General features: G+C 41.3%; 1 protein-coding gene across 1 annotated transcript; it reads right to left on the bottom strand.

Moving 5' to 3' along the window:
* Positions 1 to 1,549: 1,549 nt before the first annotated feature.
* acvrl1 (activin A receptor like type 1) lies at positions 1,550 to 11,722 on the bottom strand. Its single transcript, XM_070839251.1, has 10 exons — positions 11,247 to 11,722; positions 7,058 to 7,129; positions 5,707 to 5,943; positions 5,185 to 5,384; positions 4,969 to 5,068; positions 4,734 to 4,880; positions 4,360 to 4,635; positions 3,913 to 4,110; positions 2,898 to 3,028; positions 1,550 to 2,633 (listed from the first exon to the last, which is right to left on the bottom strand). Exons 2-10 carry the CDS (start codon positions 7,125 to 7,127, stop codon positions 2,487 to 2,489), a joined length of 1,506 nt encoding a protein of 501 aa, XP_070695352.1. The 5' UTR covers positions 7,128 to 7,129; positions 11,247 to 11,722; the 3' UTR covers positions 1,550 to 2,486.
* Between the last annotated feature and the right edge of the window lie 1,042 nt (positions 11,723 to 12,764).

Genomic DNA, 12,764 nt, shown 5'->3' with positions numbered 1-12,764 from the left:
ACTAACACATCCAGCTGTCACTGTTGTAGAAAATGTTGCTGAGGAGAGGAGCAGTGTGTGTATCCAGGTGCATTTGGGACTTGATCTGTGCCTGCTTTTATCACCTGTCCTCTTGCCAGCACATCACTGATCTATCCTCAAGCCTAATTGTGTCTGCATAGTCTCCTCTGTGGCTTTATATCTGTCCACTACTGGCCCTGTCCAATTTATCTCCACATTTCGTCAGCGTGAGTTGTCTGCTGAACAAATCCCCCTGTCTCTACCGAGTTATTTGGAATGATCCCACTGTGAAAAAGAATACATGGAGGAGGGGAACAGAGGGCGAGGTGAGATGGGCTTCTGCGCTCACAGACGGGGAGTTTGGCCTCTCTGATACTTGAACAACCCCCCTGCAGTGTTAAAAATAACCAGCTCTGCATCAGACTGACCAGACAGGCTTGGGCTTTGAGGGAGTATTATCTCCCTGGAGTTTGTTCAACAACCAGGCAGACAGAAAACACACACACGTGCACACACCAACAGATAAAGGAAGCACAAGCACGACCGATACAGAAAGAAAACATTGGCACGCAAACATAACATTAGGGGGACAGAGCTGATACAGCTATTCCACTGGGAAATGTTCTCGGCAGGTTTGATTCTTATTGGACATTTTGTGGTCTGTCTGATATTCTGCACCTCAAACTTGTTACTTTTATGTTTCACTTCGGCCACATTTTCTCCAGATTGTTGGTAAAGCGAAATATTTTGTTCTTGAAAGAATGCTTATAAAATGAGATAAATCTGACATCTAATCACACACTATGGTTGCTAGAGTTAAAGCTAAAACCAAATGGCTGTGGTGAGATTTGAGACTCATCTGAGCTATGAATAAATAATAATGATAAGAAATATAAGTTATAAGGTATAAGGTTTTGAGAAAAGAACTGTTTTTTATTTTTTGAAATTCATATTTCCATCCTTTTTAAATAGGACCAATAAATTAGTTTGAAATGTGACACCTCAGAATTGATAGGCCTCAATGTTTGCATTCATCCTTTAAAAATGTTAAAATAAAACATAACAAATGGAAGATTTTGTTAGTAATAATGCAAAAAAAACAAAAAACACGTAAACATATTTTACGTTTATTCATGAAGTCCCCATTCAGTCAGGCTTGTCTTACATTAATCTATTTATATTTTCTAGTATTTCACTTCATGAGGTTAGTGAGAAAAAATGTGAATGTTATCGAACTAACATGATGTGATATGATGTATATAAGTCCTGTAAAATAATCAATGCCCTAGCTTCCCCTGGCGTGGTAACAGTTAAATATACTTCTGTGTTATGATGGAAATATTTGTCTTATTTTGGTTGTTGAATAATTTTAAGGTAATGCAATGCAAATGAAAACACGACTGCAAAACAGCTTATACCATAAATATCCCAAGGTAAGCTGCTCTACTGTAAGCAACCTGGATCACTGTCTATTATCTGATGACCTCTGCTGGTCATGGAGAAAACTGCAAATATCAGCGGTACAAAGTCATATCCACAGCGCAAACAGTTAAAAAATACAATCCTTTATTTAACATATACAATATTACATGTCTATTGGTGAATTCCTTTACTGACCATAGTGATGGTGATGGTACATTTTAGGCCTACAAAAATGTAAAAAAACATAATTTGAAAAAGTAGAAAATTTGTCTTATTGGTGAATAATAGAAAATAATACCCCTTTGAAATATATTTACAATAAACCCAATGGTGATTAAAGACAACAGCTTCAATGCTGTTGCAATATATACAACTAAATAGCTCAATGTGCCTGTGTGCAGATAATTAATGCTCATTCTATAGAAGTTAAATATGCTTACACAACAGGCAGCGTGCTTTGGCATGAGCATGTTATTTCTTACATATTTCCTGTATTCATAGTAAAAGAAGGTATTCGTGTTCTCTGTGAATTTCTGTGGCTTTGGTCATTATGGGAAAACCCATAAGTGCAATGTTACTGTATATCAGAGAAAGTCCAGAATGACTCGAAGAGGGTGAGTGATTGTGCTGTGCTAGATTTTCCCTTTCTGTCGTAGTGATGGAGGGATTTAGGCAAAATGAAATAAAACCCTGTGTGTGTAGGACAGCCTATGATTTGTTTGGTATATCATTTTGCTGTAGAAATGTCTGATCTAAACTTTTTATTAGCTGAAAAGAAAAAGAAAAATACCTTGATAAAATGTTTTGGGCTTAATAGTTTTCTTTTTGGGGCCTCTTGGTTTGAGGCAGATGAAAATTAGGCTACGCAAAAAAAATAGCCTTGGGTGCGAGCCAGTCTAGACACTACTGCTCAAAGTCATATGGTTTTAATGTAATGCAGTGACTGTGTGAGTCATTAGCTCAAAACATGCTAATGATATGCACCTCGCCTTTGTCGGAATGTGGTGCAAAATCCCTTATGGCGTTTTCAATCTTGTGTCCCTTTTTCATCCTGATGCTCTGGTCTAGACGTCCTGCTTGAGTTTGTCAATGCTGAAATCACTGTCGTGGTCCAGTTTGGAGAGCGTCTTCTTCACCCGCAGGGCTGTGAGACGAGCTGGTGGGCTCTGGTACCAACATTCCTTCATGATCTTAACAATGGCCACCAGGATCTGGACACACAGATAAAAATATAAAATACCGGCAGGCCATCACAGTAGACTGTAACATGCTCCATATTGTTTCTGTTTCTGGGTCCTATGAAGTGTGTGAGTCTATCATCAAGTATGTATGTTTATGTGTTTGCTTGCATGCCTGTTTATCAGGCGTAACTGTGTAAATTGGAGTGTGCCAAAGATTAGAAGTGGTGACAACATGTATTGAGATTTTCACAGGCAGGGAAAATATAATTGCATTTGTGTGATCAGATGGCCTACGGGATGGGAATGGAGCCTGTTGTGTAGACAGGGCCTCTGCTGGTCCACACACACCACCTTCTTCATTTCCTCAAAGCTGGGATCTAAGGGCACCAGGTCAAAGAAGGGAGGACGATACTCTTCCACAATCCCTAAAACAATGACAAAATAAAAAAAGACTCAGTGTGCTGTTTTGTCCCCAGTTGAGCAGAAAAACAACAGCTATAACAACAAGTCTTGGTTGTGGGCTTCAGCGGGGTGGTCAGGTGAGAAAAATGCAGACTGTATTATCAATATTGTAAGAAAACTCACTAGCAACTACACAAGCAGATAACCATTAAACCTCTGATTTAGCAACTCATACATTTTCTGAACATACATTTCTTTTCATAAAAGGCCTGAAACAGCACACTTGGAAATTGAGATAGTCTGTAGTGGGAATTTTGTAAAGTATGTTTGACTAAACAACAGAGCAGGGAAAGATATCAATTCCCTAGCGACTAAATGGGATGGAGAAATGCAAGGCCTGCTGAGTGTGTGTACGTGTATGTGGTTGTTTGTGTCAGAACACACACACACACACACACACACACACACGAGTTATGAATGTCTATCACTCTGGATGTAGTATGGTTGTGCATGTGTGTGTGTGCTTGCATCTACAAATTGTGTGAACGAGCATCTGGACTACGTACAAGTGAGTGCTGACACCAGATAAGACTGTTTATAATTACTGCAGTGCTAATCATGAGAGAGGATAGCAGAGACAGACACAGACTGGGAAAACACTGGAGTGCTGAGAGACACGGGACTAACTGCCTCTTATGTATACTCTACTACAGCCAGACAGACATGACAGACAAAACACATTTCCACCATGATGTGCCTGAATGGATGGACGATACATCAACTTATAAAAGATCCACTTCTGTATACACAACCTGTGTACAATTTTCTTCCTGAAGTTTGAGTAGGTAAAAACACCTCTGCAGATGACTGTGAAGACACCTCAGTCCAATAGACTGTTTTTCCTTACCGTTGACCATGGTCCTGCGGGTAATTTCCCAGAAGACCAGGCCCAGGGCCCAGATGTCAGTTTGCTTGTAGGACTCAAAGACGTCCATATGAATAGTCTCATCGAGCACCTCAGGGGCCATGTAGCGCTTGGTCCCCACCCGAGGGTTGTTGCCAACATCGAGGTAGTCATGGGACTGAGAGTGTATCACAGCCAAACCTGAAGAGAGAGCAGGCATAGAGAATAGATGCAACCTTTTCATGTACAGTGAATTAAATTTTCAACAATTTCCCTCAGGATAAAGTATTATCTTATCTTATAGAACAATTTTTAATATGACTGACCACAACAGCAAAACTTGAAATAGCATGAAATAGCTGCTTTGACTCAACACATGGAGACAAATAGAACTACAAGTCTAGCGGATTAATTGTGATTTTGCTGTCCTTGCTTTTACACCACCCTCACCTAGATCAGCGATGCAGCACTGTCCGTTACGCTTCACCAGAATGTTTCGGCTTTTCAGGTCTCGGTGGGCGATAGCTGGCTTTTCCTGGGAGCTGACAATCTCAGTATGGAGGTGGACCAGGCCACAGGCCACAGACAGACACATCCTCAGGCAGCTCTCAGGCTCCAAGCTGTTGTTCTGCAGGAAGTCGTACAGCGACCCCGGCTCATGAAAGTGGGTGACTAACCACAGCTGGGTGCTGGAATTCTTGGACGTCATATCAGAGGCTATGAAACCTAAGGCCAGAATGAGAGATCGCAATTTCAATGGTGCTTTTTGAAGTCTTTCTCTCTCACAAGAATAATTTTTTTGGAACTGTAATCTGCTGCCGTACCCAGTATGTTGTCGTGTCGCAGCTGTACAGTATTGTAGATCTCAGTCTCTCTGAACCAGGAATGCTCGTCCCTGGAGGAGAAGATCTTGACGGCCACACTCTCCCCCATCCATGTTCCCCTCCACACCTCCCCGTACCTGCCTTTACCTGGAAAGAGAGTGACACTATGACACAACTGCAAAGTAATAAACAAAACAGGGCAAGGAAGAGTAGCAGCGTGAAGATGGAGACTGACCGACACACTTAACAAGAGAGATTTGTCTGGCCATAGTCCGTTGGACCAGATAGGGAAGCCCTGTTCCACTCCCCGATGTACAAAACTCATCAAAGATAACCTGGACAAGGAGACAGAGACACAAAGACAATCCATATGTGAGGACTCAGAAACTTGGACATCTTTTGACTGTATTGTGTCCTATGTCAACTACGTCAAACATCGAATGTCTCTTACGCCGTACGTGGGGTCATTTCCGTTAGGGAGCATGGCGACATCGTGGATTTCAGGAGGTTCCTTTTTGGAGGATGCACATCGGAAGCACAGGAACAGCACCAGGCCACACACACTAGCAGTCATGATTAACAACAGCAATGACACTGTGATCCACAGCTCTGGACGACTGAGCTCCGGTGGAGTTGTTGTCGTCACTCCATCTGGATACACATGAGCATTCACATACACACACATTTCAGTACATTGAGGGAGACAGGTTCTAGTTTGGGAGTTTTTTGATTAAAGGTAGATACCAATACAGAAAGCAACACAGTATCAGTTTTCTCCAGCTGACCACAAGGGGGAACCAGCTGCTATCTGGAGGGAAGCTTTGGATCCCATCAGTACAAAGTAGTGCTGTAAAACTGTCGTGCAAGCCTGTTAGGACTAAATTACACTAAACTAGGAGGCTCGGTACCACAGTGCTTCTTCAAGATGGATGTCATGGTAAAATAATGTAAAGCAATGGCTTTAGGTACTGACTTATGTTTGGAGGTGGTGTGGTGAGGGCGTTGCAGTGATCCTTTTTGCAGCAGTGGACAAAAAAGCGTCTGAAGGAGGTCATGCACTGCTCCATGGCGTGCATTGCAGAGAAACAGCCCCTCTCCTCATCGCCGTTCACCCAGGTGTAAAAGCAAATGTCTCCTCTGCAAGTTCCATTCACGCATGTGCCTTTTAGATTCTCGCATGTGCACAACAGCTTTCCATCATCTTTGGAGTCTGGAGCACAAGGAAGACGCACAGACAACATTGACAGAAAGGCATGTGCACATATGATGACACGTATAATTGCTCGGACAATAACAAATTATGCAATCTACCACCATCATGGAAATGTAAAAGTAAAGAAAGGCCAAACACTCTCCACAACGTTATTCAAGGATTAGTGGTAAATTGATATGCTGTACTTGTAAAGAAACCTTGGCTTCCTCAAGGGGAAACTCTGAAGGCAATAGAAAGAGATATGTTAGTAACATTTCCTGGCAGGCTCACGGCACCGCATATATGAGAGAGACTGTGTGATTAACCAGGAGAGGTATTTTTTTTGCTTTGAAATTATAAAGTACTCAGCGTGTCTGAATGAGAGTTTCAGAAAATGAAACAACAGAAAAGGAAATGTCTAAATGACTAAATCGAGAGATGTGATGTTCATGGTGGTTAGGGGACTTTTCCACCATAAACTCTCCCTACTTTGCAAGTCTCTACATCATGGTACTGAATATTGTTTCAATCTTATCTAAACCCCAATGTGTGTTAAAGAAGTAACGGTCCAGTCACTTGACACATGGGCTGAACACAGAAGCATAAAAGTTATAATGTCCATGCACCATTCAATGATTGTTTATGGAAAGGCACAAAGACCAGAGAATGGATTATTTGTTCAAAATGGTTAAAACTGCATTAAGCAATTTTTTACCACTAGGAGGCAGAAAGACTTTGATACGGGGCAACATGAGCATCCCTTAGAAGTCCTGTTTCTGAGCACCTGACAAATGTTAAGTCCAATATTCCTGAATATCTTAGCCGTGGTTTGGCCCACCAATGCCCCGAATACCTGAGCTGATATTTGACTGTCTTCACCAGCCACTCATTTACTTTGACTCCTGACAGGTACACTCTGCCTGTCTGAACTTGTTAGAAACAACTGCCTATTGTTTGACATTGAGGGCGAGAACTGTGAGACTGAGCTTCGCAGTCTCTGTGTGAACTGGAGACCAAAAATAAAGAACTAAAAGCTGCATGCTGGGTGGGTTCTGCTCGACTAGTGACACCTTCATAATAAAGTTATGGGATTCAGAATCAGTTTATTTTCTACATTTGACCATTAACTCACCTGCATGGATAGCAGAGATCCACAGAAGTGCCCCAGCTAGCACCACCGTGAGCAGAGCAGAGCTTCCCATCTCTGTGAAACAACAAACAAATTAATTAAAATAATTCTGATAATACAATAACTGTTGTTTCTTTAATAGAAACTGTCATGATGAGGAATCACAGATTTAATTTGGGGTATTGTGGAAAAATAAGGCCATTTCCCATAATCCCGTAATTTTAAATTTACAGACTATAACTTAATAGTGGCATGTATGAGAAGTCGAGCAGTGGTTAAAGCTGGGACTGTTTGGCAGAGGAAACTATGAGGTCAAAAACAACAGTCACAGGGCCCAGCCTGTCTGCCTGCGATGTAATTGCATTGGGTGGGAAAGGGGGCTTAGGGGAAGGAGGCTGTAACAGCACTCCAGAGTGATTGTGTATGTGTGCTGAGCCTATGTGTGGTGCTGTGCTACCCAGGCTCCAGGCCTGTCGACTCCGCGACTACCCTGCTAGCAGAGTAAATATTGATGGCAACGCTTCCTGCCATTGAGTGGCCCCACCCGGCTGGCCTGCGAGACTCAGGTCTGCTTATTGTTTAGGGCTGCGCTGCCGAGGGTCACGCAAGCACGAGGGCCATCATACAATTCAGCCTCTCTCACTGCCGAAGCACACTCTAGTTTGTAACTTGACACCCAGATGAGCATGTTAAATCTAATCAAAACAAGATGATCAACGAGATGATTGCAATATTTTCAAAAACATTAAAAACTGTACAAATATCGAACAGATCAAGAAGCAATCTGTGGACTGTGTTACATGCAACACCTGAGGTCTGTCCTGTAAACTCTGAGGTGGGTGGAGCTTATATTTAATCTCAAATGTGTGCAATTGGATGGACTGAAATAGCCGTCAACTAGACTGTGGACAAGTGTGCATTTAGAGGCACATAGTAGTTGCCATAGATGCTGAAAAAGTCGAAAAGGGATTAAAAAAAATGGTTTCTAGAGCTGCCTTACAGGTTTAGATTTACAGGTCAGGTTTTATCCCAAAATTAGGCAAAATGTCTCAACAGAAATAATACCCAATGATTTACTCTGGGCATCTTAAAAGACCACTTGTGTAAACCATATTCCAAAAAACGACAGGCTACATTGATTACTTGTGATACATTTTTCCTACCCTTAAAGCAGACTTGCATGTTGTGAGAAAGACAACTTGACATATGTATTACATCACAAAAAGATACTGGACTGACAGCAATGCAGTTAACAGTCGGGACTGTATGGAAAGGGGGACAAAAATCATTCATCACTCAAGGAAAAACTAGAGTACTGCATGCCTCAGGGCGGTAGTGTGTAATTTATTGAATAATGTATAAATAATATAAGTAATACCAACACAACTCCATTATCTTGGTAAGATGGAAACCTAAGACTCTGGCTGCAGCAATATGAAATCATATATAAATTGTTGCCACTTTGGTTGTTTTGTACTGGGCCAATATGCTGCACATTTTTATACAATCTTTGCTCTTAGTAGCCAAATTAAAACCTCTAATCCAAGTGAGCAAGAACAGAGTTGTGAGTTGAAGTGAGTTAGTGTTAGTAAAAAGGATTTGTATGCTTTGTATGCTTAAGGAAAAATCCTCACCAGTCTGTTCCCACACCTTACAAACTTAGAAACAATGTAGAAGGCTGAATCAGATTGAATTAGGTAAAGTCAGACTCAGGTGCAGTCCTATCCACATATAAATTAAAGTGAAGTAATCTTTCTAAAATGGGCACATTTTCCCAGCAAGTCATCACTTGCTTTAATTGAACAGTACGACATGTTTAATCATCAAGCATTGTTATGAAAATAGTTATCCTACCTCACATCTCTCACAGCAAATAACCTTTGAACTGCACACATCTGGCAGTTGAACATGCCCATGTCAGCACAAAACTACGGATATCCTCTTTTGGTGTTGATGTATCTAGCTAGATTTATTTAGGTTCAAAATGCAGGAAGTCATCACATCGCCTTCGTCATTTCATCAAGTCAAGTCAAATGCCACAGAAGAGAAACCAGGGGAGAGAAGATGAACATGAATATCTATATTTTACTTATTTCCTTTAAAAAACATATTTTCTAAGAATACACATAGCTGTCTGTGGTGAAAATGAGAACACGTACTGATCGGGGATTCCCACGTTTATCAGTGCGTCAAATCAAATGTGCAATCTTTGCTAGAACAGGTTCTTTCTATTGCACATGACAAACTTGTTAAAAATATCTGACACATTATCCTCACACCTTCCTTCTATGCGGGTTAGGTGCGAGGCTCCGACTCAACAGATAAGAACCTACGACACTCAGCTCTAACTCGCTGAAACCACAAGCCATATTTTGACCAAACAGAAAAGAGCACTTCCTGTATCATGCAGCCAGCATGTCAGTGGTGGTTGGTCTGTGGGTTCAGCAGAGGAACGATCTAAACACAACTCCACCCACAGAATGAATTTATTCTCTGAGGAGGAGCATGTGTCCTAGTTCGCTAGCTATCATTTTTATCACCCACAGGGTCCCGACATAGGAGAGAGCTGTAATCACGTCCTCAATCGTAGGCAGCCGGACTTCCTCTCTGAGCTCTCTCCTGTGTCTCCATTCTGTCCAACGCTACACCCATGTGACCCAAAGGGAATAGATCCATTGTCATCTCTTCCTCTCATCTACTGAACTTTGGCTCGGGAGGAGAGATCTCTCATTCCATCTGGATGACTGTGTGGTTACAGCGGTGGATTGTGGGGGCATGGCATAGCACAGTAGCCAAGAGTATCCACGAGCCCTTCCACTGGGCCTCATCACACCAAAAAGCCCTATAACTCTGTCTCTGGAAAGTAACTTCAAGCAGTGTTACTGTAACTGCTTCTATCATGTGGTTTAAATGGGAAGGCAACAACACAGTTAGTTTATTTTTAATAACACACATTTAAAATGCTTGTGTTCTGTGAGTGTGTTTTAAGTGGTAAAAACCCTAAATCTGTAATCCAGTGATTGTGACCGTCTGCTAGTTACAGCGACAGACTGATTGTATCTACATGTCACAGACAAAGCTAGGCTTGGCAGGCTTTATGGCTCAGTTGCTGTCTGCATGCTGTCACATGCATATCTGCAATGACTGCATGTCTGGGGAAGAAAAGGATGGAAGGACTATACCACAGGTTTACTGTGCACACAAATTGGTCTTTGCTTCCAAAGAAGAATAAGAGGAAGAGGAATAAATTACTAAAAGTGAAAAATACATGGAGGTTTGGTTATGAGAATGAGTGACACGCACCACGCATAATGGACCAACAATAACACCCACCTGGAAAGAGCCCATGAGACTCAATAAGGGCAAATGTCTCCCCTGTCTGTGTGTCTGTGTGTGTGTGTGTGTGTGTGTGAGAGAGAGAGTGTGTGGGTATGTGCGTACATTCATGCAAACCAACATCCCCAGCAAATATGCCAATTCTGCACATTTCAAGAGGTGTGAACTAGTATTCAGTATTCAGATCCTTTACTTATTTAATCAAAGGCAGTCCTTCAACGATGCAAACGCACTTCACTATTAAAGTAAAAGTACAAAAACTATCATGATCAAATGGGCTTATGGTATTGAAAGTACTCATTATGCAGCAGAGTGACCCCTGTCAGTTTTACATTAGTATGTAATGATGAAAGATAAATGGAGTGGAGTTTAAAGTGAGCTACTTACAAACGATATTTGCCTCTGAAATGTAACTTCATGAGCCAGAAGTTTGCAGGATCAAATGAAAATACACCTACACCAATACAAACACCTCAGCACTGTACAGTACATACATGAAGTACAGTCCACCGCCTGTAAACAGATATGTTCTTATGTGCAAGAGTTCAAGAACTAAAATCTATGTATTTATCATTATTATTATTAACATTATCATTACTATTATTATTATTATGATTATTATTATTATACCTGTCAGGGCCTACCTATGTGTATTACTGTTAATTTGCCCTTGGGTCCAGGTAGGCCACTTTTTGACACCTGTTGACTCACATCTGGCAACACGTGGAGTGATGTCAAAGGTGACTTAGAGTTCAGTGTGTTTTTTTTTTTTTTACACCTTAAACTATTTAGGACTTACAGCACAGCATGAAACACTTGAAGAAAGAGTAAAGTTTTGGCTGAACCTTTGGCCTACCTGTTTTCTGCTCGCCCTTTTAACGCGACAGACGCGAACGCCGCACGTCTCCCATATTAAAAAGCAGCTTGAAGCGTCCCTCCGCGGCCAAAGTAAGATACCTTCAAAACTCAACTGGCTCCATCTCCAGAGCTAAAAGTTTTTTGGTTTTTTTTAAACTTTTCTTCTAAGCGGCTTAGCTGCAAGATGTTTCATGCAGGGAGCAGCTCCACATCCTTTCCTGCTTCGGGGACGACGTTTCTGGGAAGAGTTTTTTTTTCCCTCTTTGCTCCAAGAAAATGAAAACCTCTCACGCGTTTAGCAAAAAAGTTATGTCTCTGAATGTGAAAAGAAGAGAAAAATAAAGGAAATAAGTGGCAGCTGTGTGCTGGCAGGACGACAAACAGCGGGCTGTAGTCTATCTCATCTCGGTCCAAATCTGCGCTGATAAACCCACAATCATGGTCGTCGGTTTGGGTCCAGACCAGAATCCTTCCTCCTCATAAGTAAAAGCTTTCTGAAAGTCCTCTCTCACTAAGTAAGAACTTCTTCTGTTGTTGTGATCTACAAGCAAGATTACATATTTTTAAATAGTATACAGCCTCGTCCCACCCCTTATTGTCCCGTACAGGGTCTGCTTTGCCTGGAATGTGTTCTCATAGCGGTTTTCCTGTTGCTCGCAAAACCTCTCATTTTCCTCTTTCCCCTGTGGACTGGTGTGGTGTCTGCACTGCTCTGACAGGAATGTGCTTTAAAGACCCCACTATGATATAACAACAGTTCTCCGAGTGAAAACAGGAACTTCTTAACAACTTGAGCTCCACAATTTTATCAGTGGTTAAACCATAATCCTATTTTTTTTTTAAATCTAAGTTCAGAGGCCAGTGGGGTTTTTTGTCATGGCAGTTGAGCAACAGTGATGCACTTAAAGATCCCCTCCATGTATTTTTTATACTTTGTTTGAATTAATAATTTGTGTTTGGTATGTTTTTTTTTCCCACGAAGAACTTAAGATAGGTGATAATAGTGGGCGTTGGTCTCCTGCTTTTCTTAATAAAAGATACACAACATGAGTATGCAAATATTTTCTGTTTCAAACGTTAAATCTGCAATAACTGTTTTTTTTTACCCACTTCAGCACTGCGGTAACAAATGGGGGAACACAATATTGGCATCAGATACTTTTACATTGAGCAAACATGTCTTGTTTACACAAAAACAGTAATGGAAAAACAGTATGATTCATTTGGAGTCTGTTTCTGTCATAAACCTTTTATCTCTGTTTTTGGTCTGCACCACCTATTGATGGAAATATGTGGCTCTTTAGCTAGCTTTGTCAGCTGAGCAGGTAGTGTAAAGTGGTTGTTTTAGAGCTTTTTTTCTCTGAAAACAGCCATGAGGGAAGTAAGAGTGAGCCAAAACTCTTACTTTACTTATGAAGTGGACGTGTCACGCATTGGAATGTCGACTGTCATTTTGAAGCCTCAAACTGAGCATTTTCAAAATCGCCATCATGATTTAATGGTTGTCCCCTCTTGA

The sequence above is a fragment of the Pempheris klunzingeri genome, chromosome 11, assembly GCF_042242105.1.
Source record: "Pempheris klunzingeri isolate RE-2024b chromosome 11, fPemKlu1.hap1, whole genome shotgun sequence".
Lineage (NCBI taxonomy): Eukaryota > Metazoa > Chordata > Actinopteri > Acropomatiformes > Pempheridae > Pempheris > Pempheris klunzingeri.
The sequence above is the reverse complement of the archived record's forward strand: the minus strand, read 5'-3'. Positions and strand labels throughout refer to the sequence as shown.